Below are 13,612 nucleotides of genomic sequence, written 5' to 3' on the forward strand. Positions count from 1 at the left end.
ATAGCAGCGTTGGTGGGAATGCGAGCGGCCGCAGTAACATCTTCCACCCAGCAATGGTCGGCGTAGTTCCGCCTAGCGGACAGACGAAAGATCAAACCAGTCGGTTATTTGATCCCTCCAGCCAGGCTCAGCCAAGCAGCCGAGACAATAGAACAATGGAGTGGCGGTATTATTCGCGTTCATCAGCAGTTTTCATTCTCACAATTATTTTTATTTTTGTGTTGCCTATAAACTCCAGTCACCAGTGAATGTTTCCAGAAACGTGGTGTACTACCATATCAATGACTTATCATGATGATTTTTAATTATTTAAAAACATTGTTGACATTCTGAGCCTTTAGGCTAAACTTGGGGTCGCTGAGAACGAATCTGCAATCAGAATTTCTCTATCACGAAAAATAACGAAAAAAAATCCAGCTGTTGATCTTCCGGCAACCGTTAACAGTCATCCTGCAATGCGGCCGAAACACTTCCAAGCCAGACACCCATCTCGAATGACAACAACGCCAAGCTGTAAGAAACCATCCTGCACTGCGGCGCTAGGTTTGGTGATGCGACATACATCCCACCGATAAACGATTTTTTTTGCCACACTCGTATACCAGCATAACTTGACTCCGATTTCGGAGGTCATTAGTCATTAGGATTGTCTGGTAGAAGCGATAGTCTAGAAAATCCCGGACTTCACCGTGGAAATGAGGTGATGCACCTTAGATGAACAAGAGCCCTTTTACTTTCAGCACCACCTCATTTCCACGGAGAAGTTCAGAATTTTCTAGACAATCGCTTCCAACTTCGCTGGATTGGCCGTGTAGGGCCAACTCCATGGCCACCTCGCTAACCAGACTTAACACCGATGGATTTCTTCCTGTGGAGTTTCATTAAGGATAAGATTTATGTTCCGCCTCTACCAGACAATCCTAATGACCTCCGAAATCGGATCATCGCTTCGGTTGCACAAGTTATGCTGGTACGAATATATATATCTATTCTACTTCTTGCTCATCTACCATCTTCCACCTATTTTCTCTGTTCTACAAAATTCTCAAAATTGTTTGCTTCTTTCGATAATTTTATTCACTTATATAGTATTGAATTCTCAATGTAATAGGGTGATTAAAAGGACTTGACAACTTTAAAATCATACAAATATTGATTGAAATTAGTTACAGAATTGAGATAGGTGTCATTTTGTTGCAAGACACTTCTGATATTTCGTGTATCTTATATATCCTTGATCATTACTGCTTTTGTAACCAAAGCTAGGTAGAGATTTTTCCAATACCTCTCACTTTCATCTATTCTACTTCTTGCTCATCTACCATCTTCCACCTATTTTCTCTGTTCTACAAAATTCTCAAAATTGTTTGCTTCTTTCGATAATTTTATTCACTTATATAGTATTGAATTCTCAATGTAATAGGGTGATTAAAAGGACTTGACAACTTTAAAATCATACAAATATTGATTGAAATTAGTTACAGAATTGAGATAGGTGTCATTTTGTTGCAAGACACTTCTGATATTTCGTGTATCTTATATATCCTTGATCATTACTGCTTTTGTAACCAAAGCTAGAGATTTTTCCAATACCTCTCTCACTTTCATCTATTCTACTACTTGCTCGTCTATCATCTTCCATCTATTTTCTCTGTTCTACAAAATTCTCAAAATTGTTTGCTTCTTTCGATAATTTTATTCACTTATATAGTATTGAATTCTCAATGTAATAGGGTGATTATAAAAGGACTAAACAACTTTGAAATAATATAAATATTGAAATTGAAATCACTTACAGAATTGAGAAAGGTGTCATTTTGTTGCAAGACACTTCAAGTTTAAGGTGTGGGTGCTATTTTGGTTTGATGTAACAGCCGTTGGTAATGCGACATACATCCCACCGATAAACGATTTCTTGCCACGCTTGTACCAGCATAACTTGACTCCGATTTCGGAGGTCATTAGTCATTAGGATTGTCTGGTAGAAGCGATAGTCTAGAAAATCCCGGACTTCACCGTGGAAATGAGGTGATGCACCTTAGATGAACAAGAGCCCTTTTACTTTCAGCACCACCTCATTTCCACGGAGAAGTTCAGAATTTTCTAGACAATCGCTTCCAACTTCACTGGATTGGCCGTGCAGGGCCAACTCCATGGCCACCTCGCTAACCAGACTTAACACCGATGGATTTCTTCCTGTGGAGTTTCATTAAGGATCATGTTTAGGTTCCGCCTCTACCAGACAATCCTAATGACCTCCGAGATCGGATCATCGCTTCGGTTGCACAAGTTATGCTGGTACGAATATATATATATATATATATATATATATATATATATATTATATATATATATATATATATATATATTATATATATATAAGCGAAATGGCACTCACTGACTGACTGACTGACTCACTCACTCACTCGCAGAACTAAAAATCTACCGGACCAAAAACGTTCAAATTTGGTAGGTATGATCAGTTGGCCCTTTAGAGGCGCACTAATAAATCTCTTGGCAATATTTCAACTCTAAGGGTGGTTTTTAAGGGATTAAAGTTCGTCTTTTAGCATGTATATTCTTCTTATTCTATTAATTATAATTATTGAAAAATGTCCATACCATATGTTAATATAGAACCACGGTATTTAGATGAAAACGGTAGGGGTCATAAAATGTATGCGCAGTGGCCAGCCAGCTAGATTGTATCAAAACTTCTGGAACGAACAGTTTACGATCAGTTAGTCAACCATCTGGAGAATAATAAACTGATAACAAGTTTCCAACATGGGTTTAGGAAGGGGCGGAGTACTAACACAGCTATAGCCGACTTATGCAGCACAATAAATGAGATCTGGGAGGATAAAAGGATAGCATCAGGACTATTTCTGGACCTCCAAAAAGCTTTCGATAATCTTGACCAAAATATACTGATCTCTAAGCTCAGACAGCTCAACATAAGCGAACTGGCCTTACGTTGGATCCAGAATTATTTCTCTGAGAGATTTCAATACGTGGACATATTATACCAGAACGAAACAAGCTTACAAAACATCCACTCATCTATGAAGAAAGTCACTAGGGGAGTACCTCAGGGGTCAATCTTAGGACCTCTTTTTTTCCTTATTTATATTAATGATTTCCCAGAGCTACTCACAGAAAACAAAACGTGCATCCTTTTTGCTGACGATACTACCATTATTTTACCTACCAATCAGAAAGCAAACAATAGTGGAGTTAGCCTAGCATTTGAAGAAGCCACATCAATCTGCAATAGTCTGAAACTCAATATCAACAAGAAAAAGACAACGCTCATCAACTTCACACCAAACAACTGCAATAGAGAGGATGAGGAGTTGAGAGAGGACAGCATGCTGGCGGTGGGCTCTACTAAGTTTCTTGGTGTGATGGTCGATAAGAACTTGAGCTGGAAACAGCATTGCGACTACTTATCTAAGAAATTATCCTCAGCACTTTATGTGATACGACGAATAAGAAATACTACGGATGAAAAAACGGCTCTAACTGCTTACTATTCGCTGTTTACTTCGCACCTGCGATATGGGATTGTTGCCTGGGGAGCTGCACCCCAAAACTGTCTTGACCAAATACTTAGAATACAAAAAAAGGCAATAAGAACAATTTTTCAAACGAATGTAATTGAGCACTGCAGGCCTCTGTTTCTGGAAAACAAAATTTTTACAGTAATATCTATATACATCTTGGAAACTATAATACTAGCAAAAAACTCAAATCCACCTTTAAGAGGCAATCAACATAGCTGCAACACAAGAAATAAGACCAATATGAATATCACTCGGCACCGACTAGATAAATTTCGAAGATCTCCAATTTGCACAGGATCACGATTCTTCAACCTTCTCCCGCTACATCTCAAAACTATTGAGAGCAAAAAATTATTTGTCTCAGAATTAAAAAAATACTTGATTGTAAGGCCATATTATGCAGTTTCTGAATACACAGAGGAACATACTTTCCAGCACTTGCGAAAAAAACTATTAAGATTTGACAATTAGATTATTTATATTAAAAATAAATAATTTTTTTTTATTTATATCAAATTTTGATATTGAGATTAATAATAAAACTTGACAATTCCCCGGTCAATTGACTGTGGCGAAGAACTGAAACTGAACTGAACTGAACTAATATAGAACCACGGTATTTAGATGAAAACGGTAGGGGTCATAAAATGTATGCGCAGTGGCCAGCCAGCTAGATTGCGTCATCGCCACCAACCGAGGTTTTCAACACCTATTGGCAATTTATGAAACTTATTTGTTAAAAACAGATGATTGGATATAAAATGACGTCAGCTCCACCGGAAATTTAGCACGTGAACATGCGCGTGACACCTACCGTCTTCTTCTATATACCGTGATATAGAACTATAAATCTAGAGAGAGTACCTCTTCGAAACCGTTGTTAACTGGTAACAAAATTAATAATTTTGTCAGGTTGGCATTAAGTTGAGTTGACTTTGTAAGGTTGGCACCAAGTTGAAGATTGAAATGCATTTATCGCGGAAAAATTGATTGGGCACTGCTACTTCAATCAGAGCTATTCCTGGTAATATTATATTACTAGCCGTCAGGCTCGCTTCGCTCGCCATATCCGTTTAGTCTGTACCCCCGACTGGATCGTCCTAACACATGATAAAAATGCAGGCGAGCGAAGCGAGCCTGCTGATCTCATTCTTGGACAATCCAGTCGGGGGTCCAGGGGGCGGAGCCCCCTGGCTAGACGGATATGGCGAGCGAAGCGAGCCTGATGGCTAGTGTGGAATAAAGGTGTGTACAGATACACGCGCTGCGAACATGAGCAATTCACTTTTAATCAGCTGATGCCAAGCTTTTTATATCTGTATCTTACCGTTTCTGTAAAAATACCGATATAGTCAGCTGATTAAAAGTGAATTGCTCATGTTCGCGGCGCGTATATCTGTACGCACCCTAAGATTATCATGTGGCGTTGCATTACCAGCAATGGCTGTCACATTATCAAACCAAAATTGCACCCACACCTTGAACTTGAAATGTTTTGCAACAAAATGACACCTTTCTCAATTCTGTAAGTAATTTCAATACGGTAGATATTTATGTGCTTTCAAAGTTGCAAAGTACTTTCATAATCACTCTGTATTTCTAGATAAGAGTGAGCGGTGCCACAATCTATCATATTTCTCGTGAGAATAATTGAATTGGCAGTCCATTTCCACATCTACATTTAGCCTATGTTTACCAACAATTATAATATAGTAAAGTTGAAATAGTTCAACTATTTTAAAGTTTTTTTTTAAATAAAGGGTACTAAAAGATTGAAATAGTTCAACTATTTTAAAGTTTTTTTTTAAATAAAGGGTACTAAAAGATTGAAATAGTTCAACTATTTTAAAGTTTTTTTTTAAATAAAGGGTACTAAAAGATTGAAATAGTTCAACTATTTTAAAGTTTTTTTTTAAATAAAGGGTACTAAAAGATTGAAATAGTTCAACTATTTTAAAGTTTTTTTTTAAATAAAGGGTACTAAAAGATTGAAATAGTTCAACTATTTTAAAGTTTTTTTTTAAATAAAGGGTACTAAAAGATTGAAATAGTTCAACTATTTTAAAGTTTTTTTTTAAATAAAGGGTACTAAAAGATTGAAATAGTTCAACTATTTTAAAGTTTTTTTTTAAATAAAGGGTACTAAAAGATTGAAATAGTTCAACTATTTTAAAGTTTTTTTTTAAATAAAGGGTACTAAAAGATTGAAATAGTTCAACTATTTTAAAGTTTTTTTTTAAATAAAGGGTACTAAAAGATTGAAATAGTTCAACTATTTTAAAGTTTTTTTTTAAATAAAGGGTACTAAAAGATTGAAATAGTTCAACTATTTTAAAGTTTTTTTTTAAATAAAGGGTACTAAAAGATTGAAATAGTTCAACTATTTTAAAGTTTTTTTTTAAATAAAGGGTACTAAAAGATTGAAATAGTTCAACTATTTTAAAGTTTTTTTTTAAATAAAGGGTACTAAAAGATTGAAATAGTTCAACTATTTTAAAGTTTTTTTTTAAATAAAGGGTACTAAAAGATTGAAATAGTTCAACTATTTTAAAGTTTTTTTTTAAATAAAGGGTACTAAAAGATTGAAATAGTTCAACTATTTTAAAGTTTTTTTTTAAATAAAGGGTACTAAAAGATTGAAATAGTTCAACTATTTTAAAGTTTTTTTTTAAATAAAGGGTACTAAAAGATTGAAATAGTTCAACTATTTTAAAGTTTTTTTTTAAATAAAGGGTACTAAAAGATTGAAATAGTTCAACTATTTTAAAGTTTTTTTTTAAATAAAGGGTACTAAAAGATTGAAATAGTTCAACTATTTTAAAGTTTTTTTAAAAAATAAAGGGTACTAAAAGATTGAAATAGTTCAACTATTTTAAAGTTTTTTTTTAAATAAAGGGTACTAAAAGATTGAAATAGTTCAACTATTTTAAAGTTTTTTTTTAAATAAAGGGTACTAAAAGATTGAAATAGTTCAACTATTTTAAAGTTTTTTTTTAAATAAAGGGTACTAAAAGATTGAAATAGTTCAACTATTTTAAAGTTTTTTTTTAAATAAAGGGTACTAAAAGATTGAAATAGTTCAACTATTTTAAAGTTTTTTTTTAAATAAAGGGTACTAAAAGATTGAAATAGTTCAACTATTTTAAAGTTTTTTTTTAAATAAAGGGTACTAAAAGATTGAAATAGTTCAACTATTTTAAAGTTTTTTTTTAAATAAAGGGTACTAAAAGATTGAAATAGTTCAACTATTTTAAAGTTTTTTTTTAAATAAAGGGTACTAAAAGATTGAAATAGTTCAACTATTTTAAAGTTTTTTTTTAAATAAAGGGTACTAAAAGATTGAAATAGTTCAACTATTTTAAAGTTTTTTTTTAAATAAAGGGTACTAAAAGATTGAAATAGTTCAACTATTTTAAAGTTTTTTTTTAAATAAAGGGTACTAAAAGATTGAAATAGTTCAACTATTTTAAAGTTTTTTTTTAAATAAAGGGTACTAAAAGATTGAAATAGTTCAACTATTTTAAAGTTTTTTTTTAAATAAAGGGTACTAAAAGATTGAAATAGTTCAACTATTTTAAAGTTTTTTTTTAAATAAAGGGTACTAAAAGATTGAAATAGTTCAACTATTTTAAAGTTTTTTTTTAAATAAAGGGTACTAAAAGATTGAAATAGTTCAACTATTTTAAAGTTTTTTTAAAAAATAAAGGGTACTAAAAGATTGAAATAGTTCAACTATTTTAAAGTTTTTTTTTAAATAAAGGGTACTACATGATTTTTATATTGATTTTATTAATTTATTATAGTACTATACCGCATTCGAGAATGAGGAATCTACTGCATCATTAAGCATTTTCTATCTGATTTAAAAAAGTACATATATGAAATTATTTAGAAATAAAAAGTGTTGAAAATGAAAACTAATTTGCTTTACGCATTTGTAATATTGCACTTAGTTGACACTCTATGGATTTGTATCTATGTATAATGTATCATTGGTTGCTCTATGATCACAACTCTCTGTGTTAATGCAATGGCCGACGCCTGATTTGCCCTGTTGTGTGGCTGAATTATGTATTTTCCATTTTTACATTCTTTTTGCATACTTATCATGAAGTGTTCAATTTGTCTAAATAAAATAGATATTTTCTTCAATATTGCAGTTTTTATTCAATAAAAAGTTATTAATGAATTTGTCATCAGCCACAATTGCACATTCTATGATTCTATAAGTTAGATCTTCTCGCGTTCCCCGGTCGAACCACTGTTGCTCGCCGGTCGATCATCAATCGCTCTGCTGGAGTGACGTTCGGTTGCGGAGCAGAGCGAAAGTCTGTACGCACCTTAAGGCTCAACTCACACTTACGCAACTCAGGTCGAGAAGAGACTAGACTCTAGTCGAGAGCATGTGTTTGCAAATGGTGACACTCAGACCAGTCGATTCTAGTCTCCGCGACATCACCATTTGAAAACACATGCTCTCGACTAGAGTCGAGTCTCTTCTCGACCTGAGTCGCGTAAGTGTGAGTTGAGTCCAAGGGCCGGTTTACGAGCTCGGGATTTAGCTAAGTTCTATACTTTAAACAGCTGGGGTCAGAAAATTGGCTTCCTAAAACGGGGCGTAGTCACAGTCCACGTTTACATTAATTAAATTTCGAAAAACTAGAAAATTGAACACAAATAAAACAGAGAGGAAATAGTGTAAAGTTTCATCGATTTTGAATTATTTAGAAATGTTTCATTTCGTCAAGGAAAACGTTTACAATTATAGAAATGAGAAAATAAAGATTGTCATAAAAACTGCAACTTCGCCCCGTTTCGGAAAGCCAATTTTCTGACTCCAGCTGTTTAAAGTCTAGAACTTAGCTGAATCCTGAGCTCGGAAACCGGCACTGAGAGTATAGAGCACTTGCAGATCACTTGAGGACTGCGCAGTACACATTCATATTCCTATATTACTTTTCTTGCATCCTTGACTTACTTTCAAAATTCATCTAATTTCCAGGGATAATACCTCTCAAAAATGTTCCATTGAAGATGTACCTGCAGGCCCCTATAATTGAACAATAAATTACCTGTACTTACTGTTCATGAATTTACATTTAATTCTGACTGAATTATTCTTCCATCCATTATAATATCAACGATAACTTATATTGATTGAATTTTTTTATGTGCCGGTATTTTTATTTGATATTAAATGAATAACTCTCATCTATTTTATTGAATATATTTATCTGTATCTAATTATAAAAATCACTATTACGGTACCCTTGTTACATTTTCATATTTCATTTCATTTATTTATCGTCACATTACATCAATTTTTGAGTAACACTCATTTGACTGGTGACATGTCAATACTAGAACAAAATTATATTTAAAAGACTTATAGTTCTAATTTCTTGAAAGTAAAATAAATAAATACACTCTATGATGTATCTCATCAAATTCACATGGAAATGAAAGTCACATAAAGTTAAGTTACACTCTACAGCCCCTTTTCACAAATTAAAATTCGGCAGCAGAGTATAGGGCTTTCTCTTCTAGCATTTTTCTGACTGTTAGTTTGAATTAGTTTATTGAATCTAGATTTCTGATGGCTGCAGGTAATTTATTGAAATAACGTATTCCAGAGTAGAATGGAGTTTTTTTCTAGAGCTGTGTGCCTGTGTACTGGAAAAACACAAATAGTAGTACTGGTTACTATATTCATTACTTACTGGTTATTTACTATAATCAAATACCTATTGAAGTAGCCTTATAAAAATACTTTATATTACCTGTATATGTGTATATCCTATACTATTAAACGAGCAATTTCTGTTTAGGCCTATATGTTTGGATGTTTAGATGTTTATTTGTTTGTATTTCACCGGATCTCGAAAACGGCTTTAACGATTCTCACGAAATTCAGAACATAGTAGGTTTATGACATAAAAATTTGATTGCACAAGGTCTCATCCCTGGGAAAACTCGCTGAAGGACATTAAAAGGATAATTATTATTCATCCTTGGAAAAACAGCTGATAATAATTATTTCGTCGTCTGTTAATTGATGATGGAAGTTAATTGATAATTTTAGTTGATAATAATTCCAGTAGATCCATCTTTTTGAAATGGTTTTCTCTGATTTGGCTCACGTGAAATTAATCAGGATTGAAATTTAACCGGCTTTTGTGCAACCGGGCATCTGTGAGGGGAATTCTTGCATTCCTCTGGGAATTAATCTCAATTTACTGTGATTAAATGGGGCATTTCTGTATGAACTATGAATGTTATTATAATTTCTTCTTTTTATGCTTTTGTACTCCAGAGCGAAGCTCGGTCCCCGATATTCTTACTTTATGTAAAAATATTTTTCTCCATTTTGATAGATAAAAATAATATATTATTTTATACAGGTGTTTTTAATTATTCTAATTTGATTTCTTGCAGGATTTGTGATTGTCGAATTCATTGCTGATGAGAGAATGGTTACATATTTTGGAATCAGTCTTGTGGTGATAGTTTTTTTCACAGTGGGTGAGTATAGAAGTTCATTTTAAAGTTACTCAATAATTCCCTTATTATCCTAGAATTTTTTAGGAGATTCCTCTTCTATCGTATGTGTTCTGAGAGTTCTGATTATATTTTTGTTTCAAGTGACGTGGATGTAATATGAGATCCAGGATATGGTTGAGGATGTTGACAGTATGAAAATGTATTATTTGGTCATTAAAAATAAAATTAAATAATTTTCAAAAACAAAAAATTCACACTGTTCCCTCAATTTATATTTATGCGACTCTCATGTTGGCTTTCAAAAACCTCAATAGCTTGCACAAAAGGAATGGAACTGTAAGAGAAACTAGAACTCAAAATTTATTATTTTACCCAATGCACAGAACATCTAAATTTGAAAAGGGAACACTATACAGAGCAATTAAGTGTTTCAACCATCTCCCAAACGAAACCAGAATCATAAATTCAAGGTAAAAGTTTTGACCTATTTGACAAAGCTAGTGGCTTCACTAAGTCGGACATAGTGCGATTTCACTACCATACATTTCAAACAGCACTCGTAATCAACACTCACGCACACGGAAACGCGAACGGAGCTATATTACCGCCGCGAAAAGCAGGTCGCTTTGCTTGCATAAAATACCGCGGTTGACGACCGATACACGATGCAATATTTTTGTTCCACTAATAATCGCGAACAAACTGCTGACTCACTACTTCTACACTACACTATTACTACTCCACTATACGTCCGTTCTCTACGGGTTCTAGCGCAATACTGATTCATAGTTGAGAATGATATTGTATCTATCAATGTATAAATAAATAAATAACTCTTTTTATTCGCTATGTATATAGGCCTATACATGTTGATCTTCTGTGGAAGTGATAGTGTTTGTGAATTTGTTTGTTTAGGTATGCTTTGGCCTGTGGAACTCTATATAGATATTGTTTATGTATGTTATTAGTATTTTTGTATGTGGGAATTTGTTTGTTTAGGTATGTTATGGCCGGTGGAAGGTATGCACTGGAGCATCCGACCTATGTCTCAGATGAACCCAATGAGGATGGCCGTCGAGACCTACCGCTCCATCACTTTCCGCGGTCTCCCCTTCTCCAACTCTCTCATGTACCAGGGATACCTGTCTATCTCCATCCTCGTTCTACTGCTGCTCCTCATATACGTACTCAAGTCAAGAAATGATTGAAGATCCATGAAATGAAGCTATATTCCAGAAGCAAAAGTCCTACTACTACATACATATAGGCTACTCAAGTCAAGAAATGATTGGAGATCCGTGAAAAATCTAAAAGCTATTCCAGATAATGCAAAAGTCCTACTATTTCTCGTCATATATACAGAGTCAGCATAAAGTCTTTCCCTGATTTTAAAAAAATATTACAGAATAACCGTTTGACATATCAATTTATATCTGGCGCTGTTACATAGGTTAGTGTTAGTAGTTTTTTTTTAATATCACTTACGTTAGTAAACTTCAGTGTGTGCCTCCTTGGTAATCGGAGAATGTCGAAGCGGTATTCCAGTTCTCACACTAAGTGCCGGTTGCACAACAGCCGGTTAAATTTTAACCGTGATTAATTCCACGAGAACCAATCAGAGAAGCCGTCTTTTCAAAAACGCCTTCTCTGATTGGTTCTCGTGAAATTAATCACGGTAAAAATTTAACCGACTGTTGTGCAACCGGGCCTAGGCCTGCCACTTCTAGGAAGATCTTCAACGCTGCCTGTTTCTTTGAACCTGTCATACCATTGCTTTATTGATTCAACATCAGGAGGGCTGCGTCCATAATAAGAAGCCCGAAAATTATGCTGAACACTGATGGGCGATTTCGTTTTGTGAAACCAAAGCACACATTGTGCTTTTTCCTGCTTCAATGCCATTTTGACCGCAACTAACGTGAACTAACAGACAGCAGCATTGTTTAGGACCACTAGCGCCATCTATTGGTCAAAAAAACTACTAACACTAACCTATGTAACAGCGCCAGATTTAAATTATTATGTCAAACGGTTATTCTGTAATAAATTTTAAAAATCAGGGCAAGACTTTATGCTCACCCTGTACATACTCAAGGCAAGAAATGATTGGAGATCTGTGTAAATGAAGCTATTTCAGAAGCAAAACCATGCAATAGATGGATAAGGGTGTTTTCATTTGTATTAGAGTTTCAACTTGACCTAACCTAACATTTTCTATCAATTGCCCACACATGAGATCTACGGATAATTTTACTTCTATCTGTGCATAGAAGTCAAATAAACTACTGACTGTAGATTATTGGTCAAAACAGGGATGGCTGGAGGCTGATCATGTTCATGGTAAAATTGACTGAAATATTGGTCAAAAAAACTACTAACACTAACCTATGTAACAGCGCCAGATTTAAATTATTATGTCAAATGGTTATTCTGTAATGAATTTTTAAAATCAGGGCAAGACTTTATGCTTACCCTGGCAAGGCACTATGATTGTTATAGTGCCTCACTATGTCAAGTCAAGAAATGATTGGAGATCAGAGGAAATGAAGCTATTCCAGACGTAAAACCATGCAATAGATGGATGAAAGTGTTTTAATTTGTATTGGAGTTTAAACTTAACCTAACCTAACATTTTCTATCAATTGCCCGCACATGAGATCTACGGATAATTTTACTTCTATCTGTGCACAATAATTTACAAAATGGCTGTGTGAGAATTTAATTAATGCACTAGCACTAAACTAGTATAGCTAGTTATAATGTATGAAATGAAGGCTACTTATTTTTATTTATAAAATAGAATCATAGTAGCTAGGCTACCCTTTGAAAATAATATTCTTAATTTATTATTTTCAAAGGGTACTATAATTCTTTTTTATAAATAGTAGGCCTATAACTAGATATTTTTAGAAGGAGTAGCACAACTATAGTGAGGTCTACGTTATAATGGCAGTGTTTGATTTCCAATGGTATTGCTATCCTTGTCTATCATTCAACAAAGCGGATAGCGCTATCTCTTTCTCACTTTGATGTGTTGCCAGATCGGCTTTTAACAATGTAGAATTAACAATTAATTAACAAAATATTTATGGAAATTCATTATGAAATTATTGAAGAATATAATATCTTGTTTAATAAAATATAATTTATTATTTATTTGAAAATATACATATTTGAGGGCACCAGGAACTGAATCTCATTATTGCCCTCATAACACACATTGAGCATACAATTTGAAAAACGATACATTAAAATGAAAATGAAATAACTTAACTAATATACTATTGAGTTTTAGAAAAAAATCTGAAAACAAGATACAAACAAAATAGTAGAAAACCTTGCAAATATGAAACTTATAGTAGCAGATAAAGAAAAAGAAAGACGTATGTAACTAATACTAAAGAATTCAAGACGAAAATAAATAAAACAAACAAAGAAAAGAGAATAATGGAAACTTTGCAAATATGAAACTTTATAGTTAAAAACACTAATATATTATGTACAGATAATTATGTTAGGACAACTATTGGCATGAAACTATTGTA

The 13,612-nt window shown here is 33.4% G+C and overlaps 1 protein-coding gene across 1 annotated transcript in view; it reads left to right on the forward strand.

Moving 5' to 3' along the window:
* Window positions 1-13,108, forward strand: part of LOC111058079 — a 47,690-nt gene extending 34,582 nt beyond the window's left edge. Inside the window, 3 exon segments of the mRNA XM_039429601.1 lie at window positions 8,569-8,612; window positions 10,002-10,088; window positions 11,067-13,108. Of these exon segments, the coding sequence (XP_039285535.1) occupies window positions 8,569-8,612; window positions 10,002-10,088; window positions 11,067-11,275 (340 nt within the window). The 3' untranslated portion in view covers window positions 11,276-13,108.
* The last annotated feature ends 504 nt before the right edge of the window (window positions 13,109-13,612 follow it).

Source organism: Nilaparvata lugens, chromosome 5 (genome assembly GCF_014356525.2).
Source record: "Nilaparvata lugens isolate BPH chromosome 5, ASM1435652v1, whole genome shotgun sequence".
NCBI lineage: Eukaryota > Metazoa > Arthropoda > Insecta > Hemiptera > Delphacidae > Nilaparvata > Nilaparvata lugens.